This window comes from Podarcis pityusensis (genome assembly GCF_964106645.2).
Source record: "Podarcis pityusensis genome assembly, chromosome: 3".
NCBI classification, from domain to species: domain Eukaryota; kingdom Metazoa; phylum Chordata; class Lepidosauria; order Squamata; family Lacertidae; genus Podarcis; species Podarcis pityusensis.
Window position 1 is genome coordinate 531,751 of NC_138026.1, and position 19,563 is coordinate 551,313.

Sequence of the window (19,563 nt, forward strand, 5' to 3'; positions counted from 1 at the left end):
ACAGTCCTATAAAGTTTTGATTTATCAAGCATTTATCCAATTTAATGCATTTTTTCCCTTTCAGCAACACTGCAGAAGTTACTAATGTTTACTACACACTGCCTGCCCCTTTCTGGTGAAGACTACCAGAACAAACAGCAGTACAGAATTGCAGAGTTGGATGGAACCCCAAAGGTCATCTTCAATCCCCTGCAATGCAGGAACAGATGTTCTAATGTCCTTTCGAACTCAGAAGCACCACCCTCTGCTAAAAATAATTTTATGCATTATTTTAATGGGATACATTTAGAACACACATTTTACACACAGAAAATGTACAGAATTCATACATAATTTAAATGCAAAATATTTTCCAAGAGTATTCTGCTTTTAACAACTTTAAATCTCTACAACGAGGCTGCCTGTCACAGCTTATATGTCAAAAAGCTGTGGAGGCAAAAATTTAATTCCAAATAGATTTTGAGACACCATATAACTGATTCTTCAAGTCTTTTTAAGAGACATAGTTCAACAGATTCAATACATAATTGTTTCACAGACAAGTCCTTCGTTACTGGCAGGTTCTGCAAGCTTTCTTCATGTGCATGCAAATGGAACAGACAAAAAGGCAAAAATACTTCCTTCTCACACTGCTGCTACATAGTTCCAGGTGGTGAAGCATTTTAGTGCCAGCAAAAATCAGTAAGAGACCCTGAAATCACTAAATTACACCACATAGATTAACAACTGAGCAAGCCCAACTTCTGAAAGATCGATCATAGTCTTCTCTTCACCCTCCTTCAGTTCCTTCCATCTTATTCTTTCCAAAGTTGTTCAAAACTTTGTAGAAGCATCCAGCTATCTAGAGCAACTTAAAATCAAATCTTGCATTCTTTGATTTGGAACTCCTTTAAAAACAACTGCTGGACAAGTGTTTTTTATACAGCATGGCCATGAAATCACACCAGCTTTGGCTGCAACATCCATTCAGTTCTTAAAGGCTCCATATTTACTGGCTTTAGCAATGAATTCCTTTAGCAGAGAACCATCCATTTGCCAAAAAGCTGCAGTCTGGGTGACTTCAGTCAAGTGATTGACACAAAACTTAAAGCAGAATTCTTCTAAATCCTAGATACAAAACAAAAAGCCTTTTTATTAGCTTCAAAGTTTCTAAATTTTCTCTCATCCATGTTCAAATAAAGACAGCATTAAAAAGTTATGTATTTAGAATTGATTAATAGTTTTAACCATGCCATATGACAATTCTTTGTTCCAGCCACAAGATACAAGAAACGACACTCCTGCTTCTCTCACTTGCTAACGTGTAATGAAAGTTTCCTTTACACACAAGTGGGCCAGGGAGTTGGTGTTAGCTGCATTTGTATGCAAAGGCAGATTTTAAAGTTTAGTCTGTTACACAGGTCTTATTCTAAGTCTGGATCCAAGTCATTGTGTTTATCCACTAAGTAAATAGCAACTCCTGCGTCATTTGGTAGAAACAGGCAAGTTTAATACCTCAGTCTGAGTTTGTATGTAGTAGCTATTTTTCATCTTAAAATGGGGGTGGTTCCAATTGTTGCTGGACTACTAATCGCATAATCCTTGACTGGTGGCTATGCTAGGAGCTGCAAATCCAGTAACTAAGGAGATAGTACAAGAATACTTGGCTAGTCTAGATGTATTCAAGTCTCCAGGGCCAGATGAACTGCATCCAAGAGTATTAAAAGAACTGGCAGATGTGATCTCAGAACCACTGGCAGTCATCTTTGAGAATTCCTGGAGAACAGGCGAATTCCCAGCAGACTGGAGGAGGGCAAATGTTGTCCCTATTTTCAAAAAGGGGAAAAGAGAGGACCCAAATAATTACCGCCCAGTCAGTCTGACATCAATACCAGGGAAGATTCTGGAGCAGATCATTAAGCAAACAGTCTGTGAGCACCTAGAAAGGAATGCTGTGATCACCAATAGTCAGCATGGATTTCTGAAAAATAAGTCATGTCAGACTAACCTGATCTCGTTTTTTGACAGAATTACAAGCCTGGTAGATGAAGGGAACGCAGTGGATGTAGCCTACCTTGATTTCAGCAAGGCATTTGACAAGGTGCCCCATGATATTCTTGTAAAGAAGCTGGTAAAATGCGGTCTTGACTATGCTACCACTCAGTGGATTTGTAACTGGCTGACTGACCGAACCCAAAGGGTGCTCATCAATGGTTCCTCTTCATCCTGGAGAAGAGTGACTAGTGGGGTGCCACAGGGTTCTGTCTTGGGCCCGGTCTTATTCAACATCTTTATCAACGACTTGGATGATGGACTCAAGGGCATCCTGATCAAATTTGCAGATGACACCAAACTGGGAGGGGTGGCTAACACCCCAGAGGACAGGATCACACTTCAAAACGACCTTGACAGATTAGAGAACTGGGCCAAAACAAACAAGATGAATTTTAACAGGGAGAAATGTAAAGTATTGCACTTGGGCAAAAAAAAATGAGAGGCACAAATACAAGATGGGTGACACCTGGCTTGAGAGCAGTACATGTGAAAAGGATCTAGGAGTCTTGGTTGACCACAGACTTGACATGAGCCAACAGTGTGGCGCGGCAGCTAAAAAAGCCAATGCAATTCTGGGCTGCATCAATAGGAGTATAGCATCTAGATCAAGGGAAGTAATAGTGCCACTGTATTCTGCTCTGGTCAGACCTCACCTGGAGTACTGTGTCCAGTTCTGGGCACCACAGTTCAAGGAGGACACTGACAAACTGGAACGTGTCCAGAGGAGGGCAACCAAAATGGTCAAAGGCCTGGAAACGATGCCTTCTGAGGAACGGCTAAGGGAGCTGGGCATGTTTAGCCTGGAGAAGAGGAGGTTAAGGGGTGATATGATAGCCATGTTCCAATATATAAAAGGATGTCACATAGAGGAGGGAGAAAGGTTGTTTTCTGCTGCTCCAGAGAAGTGGACACGGAGCAATGGATCCAAACTACAAGAAAGAAGATTCCACCTAAACATTAGGAAGAACTTCCTGACTGTAAGAGCTGTTCGACAGTGGAATTTGCTGCCAAGGAGTGTGGTGGAGTCTCCTTCTTTGGAGGTCTTTAAGCAGAGGCTTGACAACCATATGTCAGGAGTGCTCTGATGGTGTTTCCTGCTTGGCAGGGGGTTGGACTCGATGGCCCTTGTGGTCTCTTCCAACTCTATGATTCTATGATTCTATGGACATCATCAAGTTCCCCATCCCTGGCCTAAGATGCAGAACCAGTCAGAGGGCCTTCTCGGTGGTGGCACCCGCCCTGTGGAACGCCCTCCCATCAGCTGTCAAGGAAATAAACAACTACCTGACTTTTAGAAAACATCGGAAGGCAGCTCTGTTTAGGGAAGTTTTTGATGTTTTATCATGTTTTTAATATTCTACTGGGAGCCGCCTAGAGTGGCAGCCAGATGGGTGGGGTATAAATAATAAATTAAGCAAATAATCCCAAAATATTTATTTAAATACTGTAGTTTATTGTGCTAACAATGGTAGAGAAAAACACAAAAAATATAGTAATAATAAAAAATTATTATTAGGCCCAATGGAAATTGGCCTGTAGAAGGGAGCGGTCCTCCCCCACACTCACAGCAGCAGTAGCAGATTCCATAGTCAGATTCCATAACCAAGGTAGCAATCTCTACTAGTCAGGAAGAGAAACCAGCAACATCCCATAGTTCTTGGATCTCCCCATCCTACATATCACAATTCAACCCAATTCTTTTTCTCCAGTCAAACTCAGAAGCCAAGTTATTCATCATCCAACAAAATATAAAATGATGTTGAAGTTCAAGCTACAGACTTTTTAGCAGGAATTTCTAACCAACTCTTCTTTGAACATTAAAATTCAAGCTCATGTGGCATCCTTGTCTGACCTGCTTCAGGCACCCTCATGTCTGCACCGGAAATATAAACTTCTGAACAAATCTTTCACCACAAAAACCACATTCATAAACAAAAGGCACAAAGAAAATATTTAGCTGTGTTATTGCTCAGTGCCATACCCAATTGTCTCTACCTCTGAAGTATCAGGCTAAATGAAGAAACACTCACTCCATGCCCCTTACCTCCAAGAGAAGCTGTATTGTTTAAGGCAGAGCTAACTGTGTTGGGGATGGGGGGCACTTCAATTAAGATTTTAAAAACCTATCCAGTTGCAGCTGAAGCGTCAGAAGAGTATTTTGATGCATCTGAAAGTTTTAGGAAGAGAGACTTGCTAATAGTTCAAACTGAACAGCAAGCTCATCATATGTTGTGAATAGAACTATGAAATACTGATTGCATTCCCCAGTCTGATACTTGAGCCTACAAATTAATAAAGGAAGAATGAATTTTGAACTTGGGTCACTTGCAATTTAGAATTGTTTAAATATAATTCTGCACCAGAAGTCATTGCACTCTTCCAATCCTTCTGCCTGTGCAGGCTTTGCCACTTGCCCCATTATGAGGGTTCCCCCAAAGCCCCACCATCACACAATTCCCAGGAGGCTTCCTTGTGCAAGCAGAAGCCCTTGCACAGGACTTTCCTGGCAGAGCTAGTTCAATGAATCCTGCCCATTCAGCTTAAGTTGGGGGTGACAATCATACTTAGGCAACAGTGAAGCACCGCTGTGCACTTTTGTTAATTTGCAACTGCTGTGGTTTCCGTGAGGCTTCCCCATGGAAGAAGAGGAGTCAGTGACTCCATTCCCACAGTGATAGAGTGAGGCGCCCCTTCAGGGGAAGCCCTACAGCAATCTCTTTGCGGCCAGAGACTGCAGACATCCTGGGAGGGGAGCCCTGCCATGGGCATCGTGGCACTTGAGGATACAACTTGGAACCAGGTCAAACTGGTCAAACTTCATTCAGCTTCACATCAATTAAATGTTTAAATTTCTAACATTCCCATTAATCAAGAACTGAACTTGAAAATTTAGATTTAAGTTTAGGTTCCTTTGGTTCAAAAGAAACAACAGCTAAGGTGAAATTGCTTCCTACATTTTCTGATTGTTGCTAAACCTCAAAAAGTATAAAACTCCATTCCAACTATGTTTGATCAGTTTTATCAGTTAATCACCTTGCTTTATGGTAAAAAAAGGTAAAGGACCCCTGGACTTAACCGTCCAGTCAAAGGCGACTATGGGGTGCAGCGCTCATCTCGCTTTCAGGTAAGGGAGCCGGCATTTGTCCGCAGACAGCTTTCCGGGTTATGTGGCCAGCATGACTAAACCTCTTCTGGTGCAACGGGACACAGTGACGGAAACCAGAACACATGGAAACACCATTTACCTTCCCACCGCAGCTGTACCTATTTATCTACTTGCGCTGGTGTGCTTTCAAACTCCTAGGTTGGCAGGAGCAGGGACAGAGCAATGGGAGATCACCCTCTTGCGGGGATTTGAACCGTCGACTTTCTTATCAGGAAATCCAAGAGCCTCAGTAGTTTAGACCACAGCACAACCCCTCCCCCCACATATCTAGCTTTATGGACAACACAGCAGAAAAGGCTTAAAATCAAACCAAGAGTCTAGATAACAGGTGTTTCACTCTGGCCTAGATTTGCTTCCCCAAAGATTACTCATTGTTATGAATGTTGTGTTTGCTAAAAACACTGAAAGGTGTTTTTCATAAAACAACAAGGATACTGCTTCAAATCAGGTTCTACAAATGTTAGAAATGTACTCTCTTAAAAACCAAAGCTAGGAATCTGGGGGTTAGGATTCATTCACAGCCCCCAGCACACATTGGACATCCAAGTCTTCAGATTAGCAGTATGTTTCATAAGAAGAAGAAGAAGAAGAAGAAGAAGAAGAAGAAGAAGAAGAAGAAGAAGAAGAAGAAGAAGAAGAAGAAGAAGAAGAGGAGGAGGAGGAGGAGGAGGAGGAGGAATTTGGATTTTATATCCCTGATATCAAATATCAGGGATATCCCGCTTTATCACTACCCGAAGGAGTCTCAAAGCGGCTAACATTCTCCTTTCCCTTCCTCCCCCACAACAAACACTCTGTGAGGTGAGTAGGGCTGAGAGACTTCAGAGAAGTGTGACTAGCCCAAGGTCACCCAGCAGCTGCATGTGGAGGAGCGGGGAAGCGAACCCGGTTCCCCAGATTAGGAGTCTACCACTCTTAGCCACTACACCACGTTGGCTCCCCCAAGCAAGACTGATTTGTCTACAAAACTGACAGAATTTTAAAACTTGTAGTTCCATTTAAACACACAGAAAGATTTACTACATAGAAAATCTCTCATAGTTAGTTAAACTCTCATAAACTGGCCCAGGTATATAGAAACATCTCAAAGAATGGTAGGTTGCATTAACATCCCCTGTTATACAGAAAATGCAAGTGATTGCAACAAAATGTTGAATTGTGGTTTCTACTCAAGGTGGCCGGCATAGCCCTCTTATGAGAGACGCCATTCCATTCTCTCTCCATGCCCCCCCTTTTTCCAACAGCCCATGATTTTCAAATAGGTTTTACTCAGATTAGGCCCACTGAAATAATTGGTCGTAACTTCTGCTCTTCAAATCGGTTTAAATACCTCTGTCTGGGGTTACTGAGCCTGGTCAGTGTTTTCAGCTGTTTTTGAAGTCCACCTTCCCCTCCCCTCCCCTCCCCACCAACAACTAGTTGTTTCCTAAAGGAAACAACTTCTGCAAAGGAGCCTGTGAGTGCCTCACTCCTGTATATGGACAGTGCCAGTTTGTCTACATAACAATCCCTAACAATTTTTCTTTTAATAATAAAATCAAAAGAAAAATAAAAAATCAGGAGTAAAAGGGATGCAATTATAGAATTACAAATGGGTACTTTTGTACTAGGGACACAGGGGGCGCTGTGGATTAAACCACAGAGCCTAGGGCTTGCCAATCAGAAAGTCGGTGGTTCGAATCCCCGTGACGGGGTGAGCTCCCATTGCTTGGTCCCTGCTCCTGCCAACCTAGCAGTTCAAAAGCACGTCAAAGTGCAAGTAGATAAATAGGTACCGCTCCGGCAGGAAGGTAAATAGCATTTCCATGTGCTGCTCTGGTTCACCAGAAGCAACTTAGTCATGCTGGCCACATGATCTGGAAGCTGTACGCCAGCTCCCTTGGCCAGTAAATTGAGATGAGCGCCGCAACCCCAGAGTCGTTCACAACTGGACTTAACTGTCAGGGGTCCTTTACCCTTTTACCTTACTTTTGTACTATGAAAGAAATAGAAAAAATAAAAAGGTCTTGCTTATAGGCACCACCAAATAAAGTATTTCAAAGGGATTTGCTATCCTTGTGAACTCAGTGCCATATATTTGATAAATAGCCCTCAAATAAGAAATAAATGAAATAAGAAGAATCAGAATGACCTCTGCTGACTTGAACATTACATGTCAATTTCTCTTTGACAGCAATAAGAATAACTTTCTTGCACCAGTTATCTAGGGTGCATTGGTGCATCATGGTGCGCTTTTTCAGCCCAGAGCAAGGACAAATCAAGTGCCTACTGGAAGATACACAATTAACTGTTCACACAGAAGATCCATATTACCTTTCTCAAAAACAGACCAAATACATAGTTTAGTGTCTAGGATCACATTTCCCCCTTTAACTGTAATGATTTCTGTAATTACTTGTTTCCCAAATTTATGAACTTCAACACAACTCCTCATGTGCCAATAAGATCCTGGCTCCCCACAGCCCTGTGAGCACAAGGCTTGGGGAGGGATCTTTGACCCCATGGAGCCTTCAATGTAGGGTTAATGAGGAGCTTATCCCCTATGATGTTTAACATCTACATGAAACAGCTGAGTGGGGTCATCCAGAGGTTTGGAGATCATTGTCAGCAATATGCTTCTCTTTTACATCTTCAGGTGAAGCAGTGGAAGTGCTGGATGAGAGCCAACAAACTTAGCTCCAGCCATATAAGACTTGAGACACTGTTGGGGGGGGGGGGTCCATAGAACAGATGGATGGGAAGTAGTCTGCTCTTGATGGGGGTTACACTTTGTCTGAAGGAGCAGGTTCATAGCTTGGGGGTCCTCCTGAATCCTTGAGGCTCAGGTGGCCTCCGTGGCACAGAGTGCCTTCCATCAGCTTCATCTGGTGGCCCAGGAGTGCCCCTATCTGGAAAGGGAGAGACCCACTTATGTCGTCAATGCTCTGGTAACCTCTAGGTTCGATTACTGCAACGCTTTATATGTAGGGCTGCCTCTGAAGATGGTTTGGAAACTTCAGCTGGTGCAAAATTTGGCAAGCAGGTCAAATGGAGGCCTGCACATTAGCTGAGATCCCACATTAGCTGAGATCGGTAGCGGATCATAAACAAGGACAAATGAGGGCAATCGTCCTTGCAAAAAAAAAAAAAAACACCCAAGGGGGCAGGTGAGCTCCACTTGCAGATTGTTTGATACCTGGCTCTCGTCCACCATGGATGACGGGAGGCAGGAGGCGCTGAGTGCAAAGCAATTTGCTTATTGGTAACCCCCTGATACAGCCATTATGGGGAGGGGTTCTTCTGTTTATTTGAAAGAAATTGGATCTAATTTACAGGCATGTACTGGACTAATTGGACAAGATAATCTGCTAAATGAATCAGCCACTGAGCGGCAACATTTTGATCTGGAGAGATGATTTTCTACGTAGCGAACACTGGTATGTTGGGGGAAGCAAGCCTTTACACTTTCTTTATATATCATGTTTGCTGCATTATTGATTTGGCAAACCTCCCCTTGAGTGCTAGTGGATTGATAAAAAGCAAAACGAATTAACGAGAATAAGATAATATTTATGGATTACTACAAAAATAGAACTGCGTGAGAGTATTGATATGATTTAAAGCATTGATCTTCCACTGAATCGCAATTAGGGCTGTGGCCTTTGAAGATCTACCATGGCTCTGGCGGGATGCCAGATTGTTAGCAGTGGAATGCTGGAGGATAAGATAAGTTGGAGACCTGCCCAGGGCAATGGCGGGACGCCAGACCTTTTCTGTATTAATATGGCTACTATTGAATTATTGTAATTAAAATTAATTTAAAATACAAAATTTGGCAGCCAGGTTGCTCACCAGGACAAAACAGTTTGAGCATATGACACTGATCCTGGTCCGACTGCACTGGCCACCAATTAATTTCTGGGCCCTATAAAGCCTTAAACAGCTCAGGACCACAATACCTCAAGGCCTGCCTCTCCCCCTATGAATTGGCCTGGACCCTGAGATCATCCTCGGAGGCCCTTCTTCATGTGCCTCCTCCACGAGAGGTCTGGAACATGGCAACACAAGAACAGGCCTTTTGGGCAGTGCTCCCTGCTTGTGGACTACTTCCCTCAGGGAGATTTAGTTGGTGCCTTCATTATGCACCTTTTGGGGCCAGATGAAAATGTTCCTTTTCAACCAGGTCTTGGGCTGATTAACATTCTAGACACCTTTTAATGTGTGTTGGGGGGGGATTGTTTTGTTTTGTTTTAAATGTGTTGGGGGAGGGGGTTATTGGTTTGTTCCTTTTGTTCCTGTTTTTATTGTGTATATTGTGTTTCTTGCATTTTTATACTGTAGACTGCCCTGAAATCTTTGGGTGAAGGGAAGCAGTAAAATTTAAAATAATTTGATCTGACTGACAGAAATATAACAGGAGTTATGCAACTTGTGGCTGGGCTTCTAGCCAACCTACCGGAAATATACTAAGAGCCTCTGAGCTTTTGCACCCAGCAAGTGGAACGAAGGAGAAAGGCCAACAGGACAAGTGGCACTGCTCTCCAGAAGGCAGAGTCCCTGCATTTCTCTTTTAGGAAATGCTCCACATCCCTTAACCATCTAATATGGACAGCCAGAGAACCCTCATCTGAAGCTGCTTTTTCCTCACTCCCACCCAACAGCTCTGAACAACTGAAATAGGCCCCTTTCTTCCATTCTTATCTCTCTTGCTTCCAGCAAGCCTTGTGTTCCTGCCCCCTCTCCGTTTAGTTTGCACCAGATCATAGCCCAGCAAACACATGCCCACACCAAAAAGGCCAAAAAGGTCTCCAAGCAGAGGATGTGAAGGAGAATCTCCCTGAGGGTGGTCTACATGGCACTGCTGGGGAATCTACTTTTCCCTCAGACTGGCTTGGTACAGCTGCTGTCCTCAATGGGAACAGCTGCCTAGTTTAAAGGCAGAGAATCCTAAAAATGGAAAAGAGGGACCCTGAAAGTGCCCATCAACAGTTGGCACCTGCAACACAGACTGAGCAGGCCCACACTCGTTCCTCTGAGGCCCCACTTCCACGGCACAGGCATCACCAAGACTCGGCACCTGAACTAGCTATGGGCATATAGGGCAATACTAATTAAAACACCCGACTGACTGGCTGCATGAAATTCAGCAGCTGACAAACAGTTGCACCCAAGAGTGAAGTGTGACAGCACCCAATGGCTGCTCTGTGTGAGATATCCAGAAAATGGTTCGTAGGAGCTGGGAGGAATGCTTGCTACACTGTGCCTCAGCCAATAAACTAGATTAAATCTCTGCATACAGAAATGTTAATTTCTCCACCAAAATTTAGTTCTGCACCAAGTACATCTTAAGTATCACATTTCTCTGATTGTAGAAATACAGAGTGCTTTGGTTTTATTTTGTCCATAAGGAAAAAATAAGAGTTACTTTGCGCACTGGTGGCTCTAATAGTTTACCTCTGCATCGTAGCGAACAGCTGCAGAGAGCAAGGAGAAAGCGTTCTCCACAGTGATCCCTCTTTTGATAAGATGCTGACAGAGTTTTTTCAGTCTGTTTTCACAATATGATGTAGCCAAATCCAGAAGCCCTAAAATCAAAATGCCACATTAAAATGTTATTTTTTTCTGTTCTTAACAGCTCCAGTGCAGCATTTCTCTGTACTCTCAAGCATAGGGCATATGAAGCTGAATCATAACATAATGGTAAGAGGTAAATACATCATCCTCACCCCACTGGATAGGAAACCAACCACAAAACTGGGATAGCAGCATTGGAACGCCAGGAAAAAAGGGGCAGGAATCAGCAGGCAGTAAAGATGAAATACAAGAGTTATTCCATGCTCAAGGATGGGGGAGATCCTTCCTCAGAGGGACATTTCCCACAGCAATTATTGAATACAAGCGTCTCCTGTTGAGTCCACTGCATTTGTGTCAACTGTCCTTTGAATTTGAGAATTGCTGCTGGAAACATGAGCTCAAGAAAGGATTTCTTCTCTTGAAACATGCCAAGGGGAAAAAAATCTCATTTCCAGTGCTTTTTTTTGGGGGGGGGGGGAGGTGCTGCATGATCCCCCCCCCCCCGATTTCTCTCACACTGTGTACCATTGAGTACGGCCGGGGGAAAACACTGCTCATTTCTAGCACCTAGATTTCCTCCCCTCTGCTCTGTTTCCTCAAGACAGAATCCAGTTTTTTAAAGGCCCCCACCCCTTAAAACTAGCTTCCATTGGCCTAGAAGGAACCACCCGTGTATTGGCAAATAAATACAGCAAATTACCGTATTTTTCGCACTATAGGACGCTCCTGACCACAGGACGCACCTTGTTTTAGAGGGGGAGAACAAGGGAGAAAAAATTCTCCCCCTCTCTGCTCAGCGCCCCTTCAGCGAAGCGGCAGGAGAAACGGAGCCCCTTCCATTTCTCCTCCCACTTGGCTGAAGAGGCACTGCACAGCTCTCCATCTCTGCTTTTTTTCCCTTCCATATTTCACCAACAACACTTTTATTAAACATGAAAGATGCCAGGGTGGTAAAAAAAGAAAACACCAGAAAAACCTATGCTGCATTTTAAATTCCTCTTTGCAAAAGGGCTAAAGCAAGACATTTAAATTTCCCACCAGTGCAGAGTTCCCTTTTAGTTTGTCCTGCTTCTGTTTATTTCAAGAAAAAGCAGAAGTGAAATTTAAAGCTGCTTGCATGGTTTATGAGCACGTTTAAGGATTTCCTGATACCACCAGTTCTCAGCTCAGCTAAAAATAGTTTGCAAGAGCTTTGCGATCTCTGATAGCCTAGTATCTCTCTCTCCCCCTTTTTTGTAGTTCTTTTCCACATATAGGTTGTGGGGAGGATGTAGCCCTCCATATATTGTTGGGCTCCAGCTCCCATCAGCCAGCGGTGATGGGATTTGTAGCCCAGCAACACCTGGAATGTCACAGCTTCGCCGTCCCTGATTTTGGTTTCGTTCCCACGTACGCTAAGTGTGCCATCAAGTGCAGCTACAGTTGGATTGCTGCGCCTGAGGCTGCAACAGCCGGCACACTTATCTTGGGAGTGAGATTCCCTCAGCATCGCTGAGACTTGCTTCTGAGTAGACCAGAGAGGCTTGCCCTCTGGCCCCGCGAACTAAGCGCGAGCGCCATTGAGTTCAATAGGAACCTTCGACGCAGCGCACCTTTCCTCAGTGCAGCCCCGCACAGGATCTGCTTCCTCGTTCAGGTTCGCATCCTCCCCCAATGCAACGGCGGTGCAACCAGGAGCGGATCCCCCACCCCGGAAGAGCGCCCCTTCCCTCCCAAATTGGCCATGCGCTCCAGAAAGGGGGGGGGGAGATGCGCCGCTTGCCCGCCTCACCCAGCCCGGACGGGGGCGGGCGGAGAATGTCAGCTTGAAATGACTGGCAGAATCCGAGACCAGGGAGAAGAGTTGGTGGAAGAAGATTGGAAGAAATTTAAAGACTATTTACAGAAATACTGCAAAATTAATGAATGTTAGAATGATGTCAGAATGAAATTAAGTGGTCTTAGCAACAATGTTATAAAGATGTATGTACAAATGGATTGTTAACAGATGAGAATTTAAAGTTATAATATGTTAAGTTAAAGGATTAAGATAAAAACAAAGAGGGAAAGGAATTGCTGAATTAACTAATAGAACTGGAATACAAAAAAGGGAGGTGTGAGGAAGTCAGGGAAGTAAGGAAATGAAATGTAAGTTATGGAAAAATCAATGTGTTTTTCTTTTAAGTGTTTTTTATCTTTTTTCTGTATTTTGTATTTTTTTCTTTTTTCTTTTTTCTTTTTTCTTTTTTTTCTTTTTCTTTTCTTTTTTACCTATGTAATTTTTTCTTTGAAACTTTAATAAATATCATTTTTTTAAAAAAAGAGAATGTCAGCTTGAACAACTTCCTACTGGGCTCCCGGCGGCAGGTGGTTTGTTTGTTTTTTTAAAAAGCAACCTTTTCAACTGGAGCGTGGAGGAAGCGATGAATGGCCAGAAAGGGGAGGTGGCTGACGCACTGCACTCCCTGGGCCGCCGCTGCCTGTCCTGCCTGTGTATCTCGCTCCACCCTGCTGCCGCTGCTACGGCCGCCGCAGAGGAGAGAGGCACTGGGATGCTGCTGCCTGGGGCAAGGCACGGGGCCGAGACAGCTGTGCAGGGAACCTGGACGGCACTCCTCCTCCTCCCCCTCTCTCGCTCTTCCTTTCCCCCCCAGAGCCCGCTACCGCCGCTGCCACAGCCACCGCGGAGGAAAGAGGCACCGGGACGCTGCTGCCCGGGGCAAGGCAGGGGGCGAGATGGCTGCGCGGGGAACCTGGACCGCGCTCCTCCTCCTCCCCCTCTCTCGCTCTTCCTTTCTCCCCGTAGCCCGTGCTGCCGCCACTGCCAGAGCTGCCGCGGAGGAAAGAGGCACCGGGACGCTGCCCCCCGGGGCAAGGCACGGGGCTGAGACGGCTGCACAGGGAACCTGGACCGCGCTCCTCCTCCTCCCCCTCTCTCGCTCTTCCTCTCTGCTGAAGCCAGGAGAGTCTTGCTTCAGCAAAAGGAACCCGAAGCCTCCGGAGCACCGGCCCCTCTCGCTCTCCAGGCTTCAGCGAAAGCCTGCCTTCGCTCCATAGGACGCACACACATTTCCCCTTCATTTTTGGAGGGGAAAAAGTGCGTCCTATAGAGCGAAAAATACGGTAATGATACTATAACTGCAAGCTGCTCTTTTTGATGTAAAAACTCTCCAAATGAATTTTCATTTTTAGCACCAATTTGAAACAATAGTGCTCAGAGCCCAGATCCATTTTTTTGAAGCAAGCTGCTCTACTTCCATCAGCTCAGTGCACCCCAGACCAGCACTGTCGGCTGACAGGGTCCATAAGACAACAGAGGCCTCAAGAGCTGTTGCAGACACCTTATTTCCAAACCCCATCCCTGGCGAAAATGCAAGCAGGGCAGGCAAAGGTGCACTGGCTGAATTGTCTCGTTTAACTGCCACTGGGGATGTGCCTCCATGTCTATTTCTTCTTCCCTTCCCTTTCTTGAAACAAAGTCAGTTCTCCACAATTTCTCTGCACAATTTAGCTCCCGCCCCCAAGTGCTACCTATCGCGTCTTCAGGTGGCAGATCAACGCTGTCTGTGTAGAGATACTCCAGAAAAGCACGGTATACCGGGTAGGAAAACTGGTCAATTTCTATCACCTCCTTCATGTCTTCATTCCAATAGGACTGGAACATAGTACGGAAATGCTCACATCTGTTGGGGGGGGAGGAAAAAAACTACATTCCAGATTCTGCAGAATACATTAGGAACATGGGAAAGTACCACCTAAGAATTCATCACAATATTCTGTACTCCTCCCCTGCCCCCAATAGTTTAAGTTAGAATTGGAACATACTCATCATGACAGTGGGTTGCAGCCAATGGTGCCATTGTGCCCAAAAAAAGCACGTACATTTGCAAAAGTGGATTTTTGTTTTGTACCCTACTCAATTGCATTTTATTTTTATCTAATTTCTATGAAATGTTATTTAATGTTGTTGAAAGCATATACTGCACCAAGATCTGCAATAGGAAGTGGGAGACTGGTGAAGTTTGGATGAACCTGGCATGAGAATAAAACAAATTAAAATAAAAGGAGTGGGAAAGATCTGGTTGATTAAAGAAACAAAGATGAACAATCAAGTTTATTAGATACTTTGGACATAGCATTAGCACTCGGCCACAGGGCATTAGACACAAGTATTACCTGATTTTCAAGACAGCTTTATGTACATAAATGAATTTTCCATCTACTCTAAATTTTAGATCCGAGGTTTCAGGGCTATCAAATTCTCTCTTCAGGGACTCTGTCACTGTTAAGAAGTCCTCATGCTCTGCAAAGATTAAACATCATTATACTGAAAGCAATATTAAGGCTCCATACACAGTCTGCATCCAAGGTGCTTTCACTGCTGGTTTGAGAAGCAACATACACACAGAGCTAACCATAATCTGCATCTGTCCTGCAGTTTCTTATGAAGCACTGCATTTTGGATGCCTTTTCCCCACAAACCAGCTTCTGTCTTAATTAAAGATGCAAATACATGTTAAAAGGAGAGGGGATAGTTTTCCACAAGTTCATTAAGTAGGAATCCACAGAATTGTCACTGTGATTAGCTGACTGTTTAAATTCTGGCTGTCATAATTGGGGGGAATCTCTATCAAGAAAAAATATGTTCTGTTGTTCATGTGCTCTTTTTTTAAAAAACCAGGCCAGCATTTGCTCAAAATGAGCAGGAGGTAAATGAAGTTACCAGTCTCTGATGTTGTGTCACTAGTCTCCCACTCTGTCATTTTAAAATAGCATTAATTCTCCTTAGCCTCTTCATTTCCACCGCTGCTTGCTTTATTGGGTGAGGGTGGCAGCTGCAATAGCAACTTAGTAACAACTTAAAAGAGTGTGTTAAAATATTGCTGCATAACAGCCCTGAGACCCAATCTACTTCTTCTTTTCAAGAAAAAGGAAAATGCACTCCTGGGGACATGAATTTGTTGGAGCATGCTTAACATTTTCCCTTTGGGCTGTTGGTTTTTAAAACTGCTGAAAGCCACTTGCAAGAGTCATCCCATTCTCCCACGTGCTGCTGTTGCAGTTAACTTCACAGCACCTCACCCAAATACATGCCCCTCTTTTAAAAAAATAAATAAAATCCAAAGCCAGGAGCAGGCATAGGCATAGGCAAACTCCGGCCCTCCAGATGTTTGGGACTACAATTCCCATCATCCCTGACCACAGGTCCTGTTAGCTAGGGGTGATGGGAATTGTAGTCCCAAACATCTGGAGGGCCGGAGTTTGCCTATGCCTGGCCAGGAGAATGAAAACACAACAGTATTCTCTCAGCTTCCCATTCCAGCAATGAGCAGAACTCATTAAAGTCTCTCAGCTAAAGCCTCCCAGCATCGCCTGCCAAAAAACCCAATATGGAGATAATAATCACGGCCTGCATTCACATTTTCATTGTCAGGGTACTTTTACAAATGAGAAGTCACATTTTTTGTCTGAAGTTAAACTTGAGGGAGGGATCCGGAGCTCCTGCCTTGGCTGCTCTCTCTTGTCACTCTTTCTCCCAGTCAGAGCGACACTAAAATTCTAGCTCTTTCCATTGTTCTCTATGGATGCTTCTACCACAGGAAGAGCAACTAAGAGCTTTAAAATGAACCAAAAGTCCTTTCTCCAGACAGTGGGCATGTCACTAAAGGTTTTATTTCACTTCCTTCATTAGTTAGGAGCAATGAAAGACAAGAGCAAGTTCTTGTTTCCTATAAAATATTTGGGTCAAATGCAAATATTTTGCCTCTTTATTTACAATTCTAAAATAGCTGGAGACTTGCTTTTTCTTTTAAATTAAAAACAGAGAATCTTGACAAGTCAACAGTCCAAATGTGTGGTGGCTGGAATGGGGCCAGGTGTGACCAGACCTTGAACAGAATCCTGTTCCATCCCTTTCCCCCAATCCTGATCACTCTCTGCTAAAAGGCATTGCAGCTGACCTCTCTCACCCCCCACCGCATGAAAGGCAACATGGGTATTTTGCACTATCCACAGGAAAAGCCAAGAGTGACAATTCAATGGTCTGGAGGCTGAACTTTTGGGTTCCTTTGATGCTGTTTTCCCCTCCCACAGAAATAAGTGAAAGCTGCCCATTGAAAATGGAAAGAAATCCAGGATGTTCATTAGCATAGCTGTAATTGAGCATCAGTGGGCCTGCCTAGAACAAAAAAGAGAATAGTTAATACTTTAAGTTGTATTTTCCCACATAAAGGATTATCTAAGTTTAAGTTTTAAGCATTTTTTAAAAAATGCACTGCAAATGCCAATACTGCAGGTGGCAGGTGTGCTTACCACTGTTCTGTAGTATTAATATTGCAAATCAGAGATGGGGCTGAGGCTGTTTTGAACAAAAGCTCTCACATTGCAGCAAGAGGTCAGTCCCTCTGAGGTCTTCTTTCGGCTGAAACTGTGTGGCTTTGTATACTTTGCATATGGACATGATGCACTTTTAAGAATTTTTTAAAAACCCACAATTACATTTTCCATGCTAAATAGCGTGAACTTTCATCTTTGCTCCTTCCTTTTGCTCAATTAAGGACCACTGCCGTCCAATCACAGCTACACTACATGATTGCCTTCCATGGACAGCTCACCCTTAAGGGACCTAAAGCTGGAGACTCTGCTAAATCTTGCTATTGGAAGTCTTGGGTGGACAACACAGAGAGATGTTAACCAAGAGACTGAGAGAAATTCATCTGGGGGAAACTGTGGTGGCGCAGTTGACAGAAAGTCACTGAGGGGACTTTTTGTGGAGATGGTATTCCCTAGCCTTGTTAGCTCAGGTGTTGGACTCTGCTCTTGTACAGATGATGTTGTGCCAGGGCAGGTGCAAAGAACCAAGAGCCTGCCTATAGGAAGAGAGGAAAGCATTTTGTGAAGTGCCAGTGGTTGAGAGTTTGGGAAACAGAACTAGATTTTGGAGGTGAAGGAGACTCTGTTCTTTATGTATGGTACACTCCCAGGGTGGAGAGAAGAGTGCTGAAATTCTTTAAAAGGACATGAAGGGATTGAGACTTGAGAGAGAGAGATACGAGAATAATGCCTTTGGTCCTATAACCTCCTCACCATTATTTGTGCAGGGAGCAGCCAGCTATACTTGTTCTGAATGCAGTGAGGCATTTTTACTATTTTTCACAGGGTACCAGAAGCGACTGTTTGACTATCAAGCCTGGACAGAGTTTGGAAAACCTCATCTCCAAGCTCTGTAAAAATAAACAGCAGCCGTGTTAGAGCCACTGCAGCCTGGAGGTTAGTGTGCTGGACAACAACCAAAGTTCAAATCCCTGCCTGCCCACCCCTGGTCCTGCCATGAAGTTCACTCTATAGTAATACTATAGAGGAGGACAAGCAATGAAAACAAGCAAAGATGTGCCTTCTGACCATTAGAAGCCTGACTCAAATCCTTTTTGGTATTTGCATCCTTTGGCAGACTTTGCCCAGTGCTTCCTCCCACCCCAAGCCAGCGAAACTAGAAGCTTGTTTTCAGTGTTTAATAATAAAAAGTTGAGCATGTTCTCACCTACTGAGAGTAGACGCCACATCACAGCAGGAGTGGAAAAGCAAGCAAACACATCATCAGTGCAGGAAAAGTGGGTAACATGGGGAAGAACCACCGATTGCCCCCGACACTGACCCCACATGTATACCAGGCCACTCTGTGTCTTGGCAGCAGAAGTGTGAGCAGAATGGCAAGCTGCAATCTCTACTACTCTGAAGAAAGAAAGAAAGAAAGAAAGAAAGAAAGAAAGAAAGAAAGAAAGCTACAGGTTAGTCAGCTGCTGACACCAGACATTTACAATACACAAAGAATTGCATAATATGTCATGAAGGTATACATGGAGATTACAGGAAGTGTCATAACAGACTATGCAAGACATAAACAAATTCAATTATCACAAGACTCCATAACTAGTAGCTTTAGTGCTGAAAAAGGGAGATTCATGAATGTCTCTTTAGGATGCACACCCTCTTCTTCTAAAAGTACATGCACCTCAGGTCATTTATTTATGCTCAATTGCACAAGAAGGAATATTTACCCTTTAATAAAATTAATTAACACATTTATTACATCATTCCCAGTCTAAGAGGTGATGTGCATCACTGAACAATTGCCATGTATAACTGGCAATGGGCAATGAAGGCCAGCTGCCTCAGATTGCCTCTTGCTGTTTTGTTTTAAGTGAAGGTACAAAAAGACCACATTTCCAAATAGTAAGTCATTGAAGACAGAATCATGTTGACCATACATTCTCTCAAATACTAGAATCCCTCCCCCTATGCTGCTATAAATGGACATCTAATGCTCTTGCATTCTACAGTGATAAAAAAGGACAACAGCTACATGTAGCCAATGCATGCCACCAGACAATACCACTAGAGGACCTAAAAAGGAAGGCATGGCCTGTAATAGATTTGATAAATGGCAAAATCCTAACCAAAAATGAGCTGACTTTGGGCCACTGCCATTAGATATGAAAAAGTGACCCCTTAGCTCCACATGGATGCCAGGAGAGCAGAGAGAACATTCAGATGGTACAGATCTGTTTTCCTCACCTTGGGGTCCCCACATGTTCTCTGCCAGCTCTGCCATTGGTCAGCCCCCTTACCACTACCTCAAAGGCCATGTTGAGGACGTTCAATGAGATGAAGGAAGATTGTGAGGTTGTGCCTGATGCCTCAGGGCCCATATCTGGTTACCACAGTGTAGGATCAGGTTTTTGGGCAAGCATTTAAATGTGAAAATATGGAACACATTCAAAACAAGACACACTTAGACTTCTGGTTGGTCACCCAGTAATGGCAGACGGGAG

General features: G+C 43.9%; 1 protein-coding gene across 5 annotated transcripts in view; it reads right to left on the minus strand.

Moving 5' to 3' along the window:
- Positions 1–254: 254 nt before the first annotated feature.
- The window catches only part of RCBTB1 (RCC1 and BTB domain containing protein 1), a 41,402-nt gene continuing 22,093 nt past the window's right edge, over positions 255–19,563 (minus strand). For 3 of the 5 annotated variants that reach the window (XM_080997419.1, XM_080997421.1, XM_080997420.1), the window contains exons 8-12: positions 18,273–18,463; positions 14,909–15,035; positions 14,264–14,415; positions 10,634–10,764; positions 255–1,107 (exon numbers count right to left, since the gene is read on the minus strand). In XM_080997419.1, the coding sequence (XP_080853545.1) occupies positions 967–1,107; positions 10,634–10,764; positions 14,264–14,415; positions 14,909–15,035; positions 18,273–18,463 (742 nt within the window). In that variant the 3' untranslated portion in view covers positions 255–966. Of the gene's footprint in view, positions 1,108–10,633; positions 10,765–14,263; positions 14,416–14,814; positions 16,911–18,272; positions 18,464–19,563 lie in introns of those variants that run through there. The other 2 variants (XM_080997422.1, XM_080997423.1) reach the window with 2 other exon arrangements.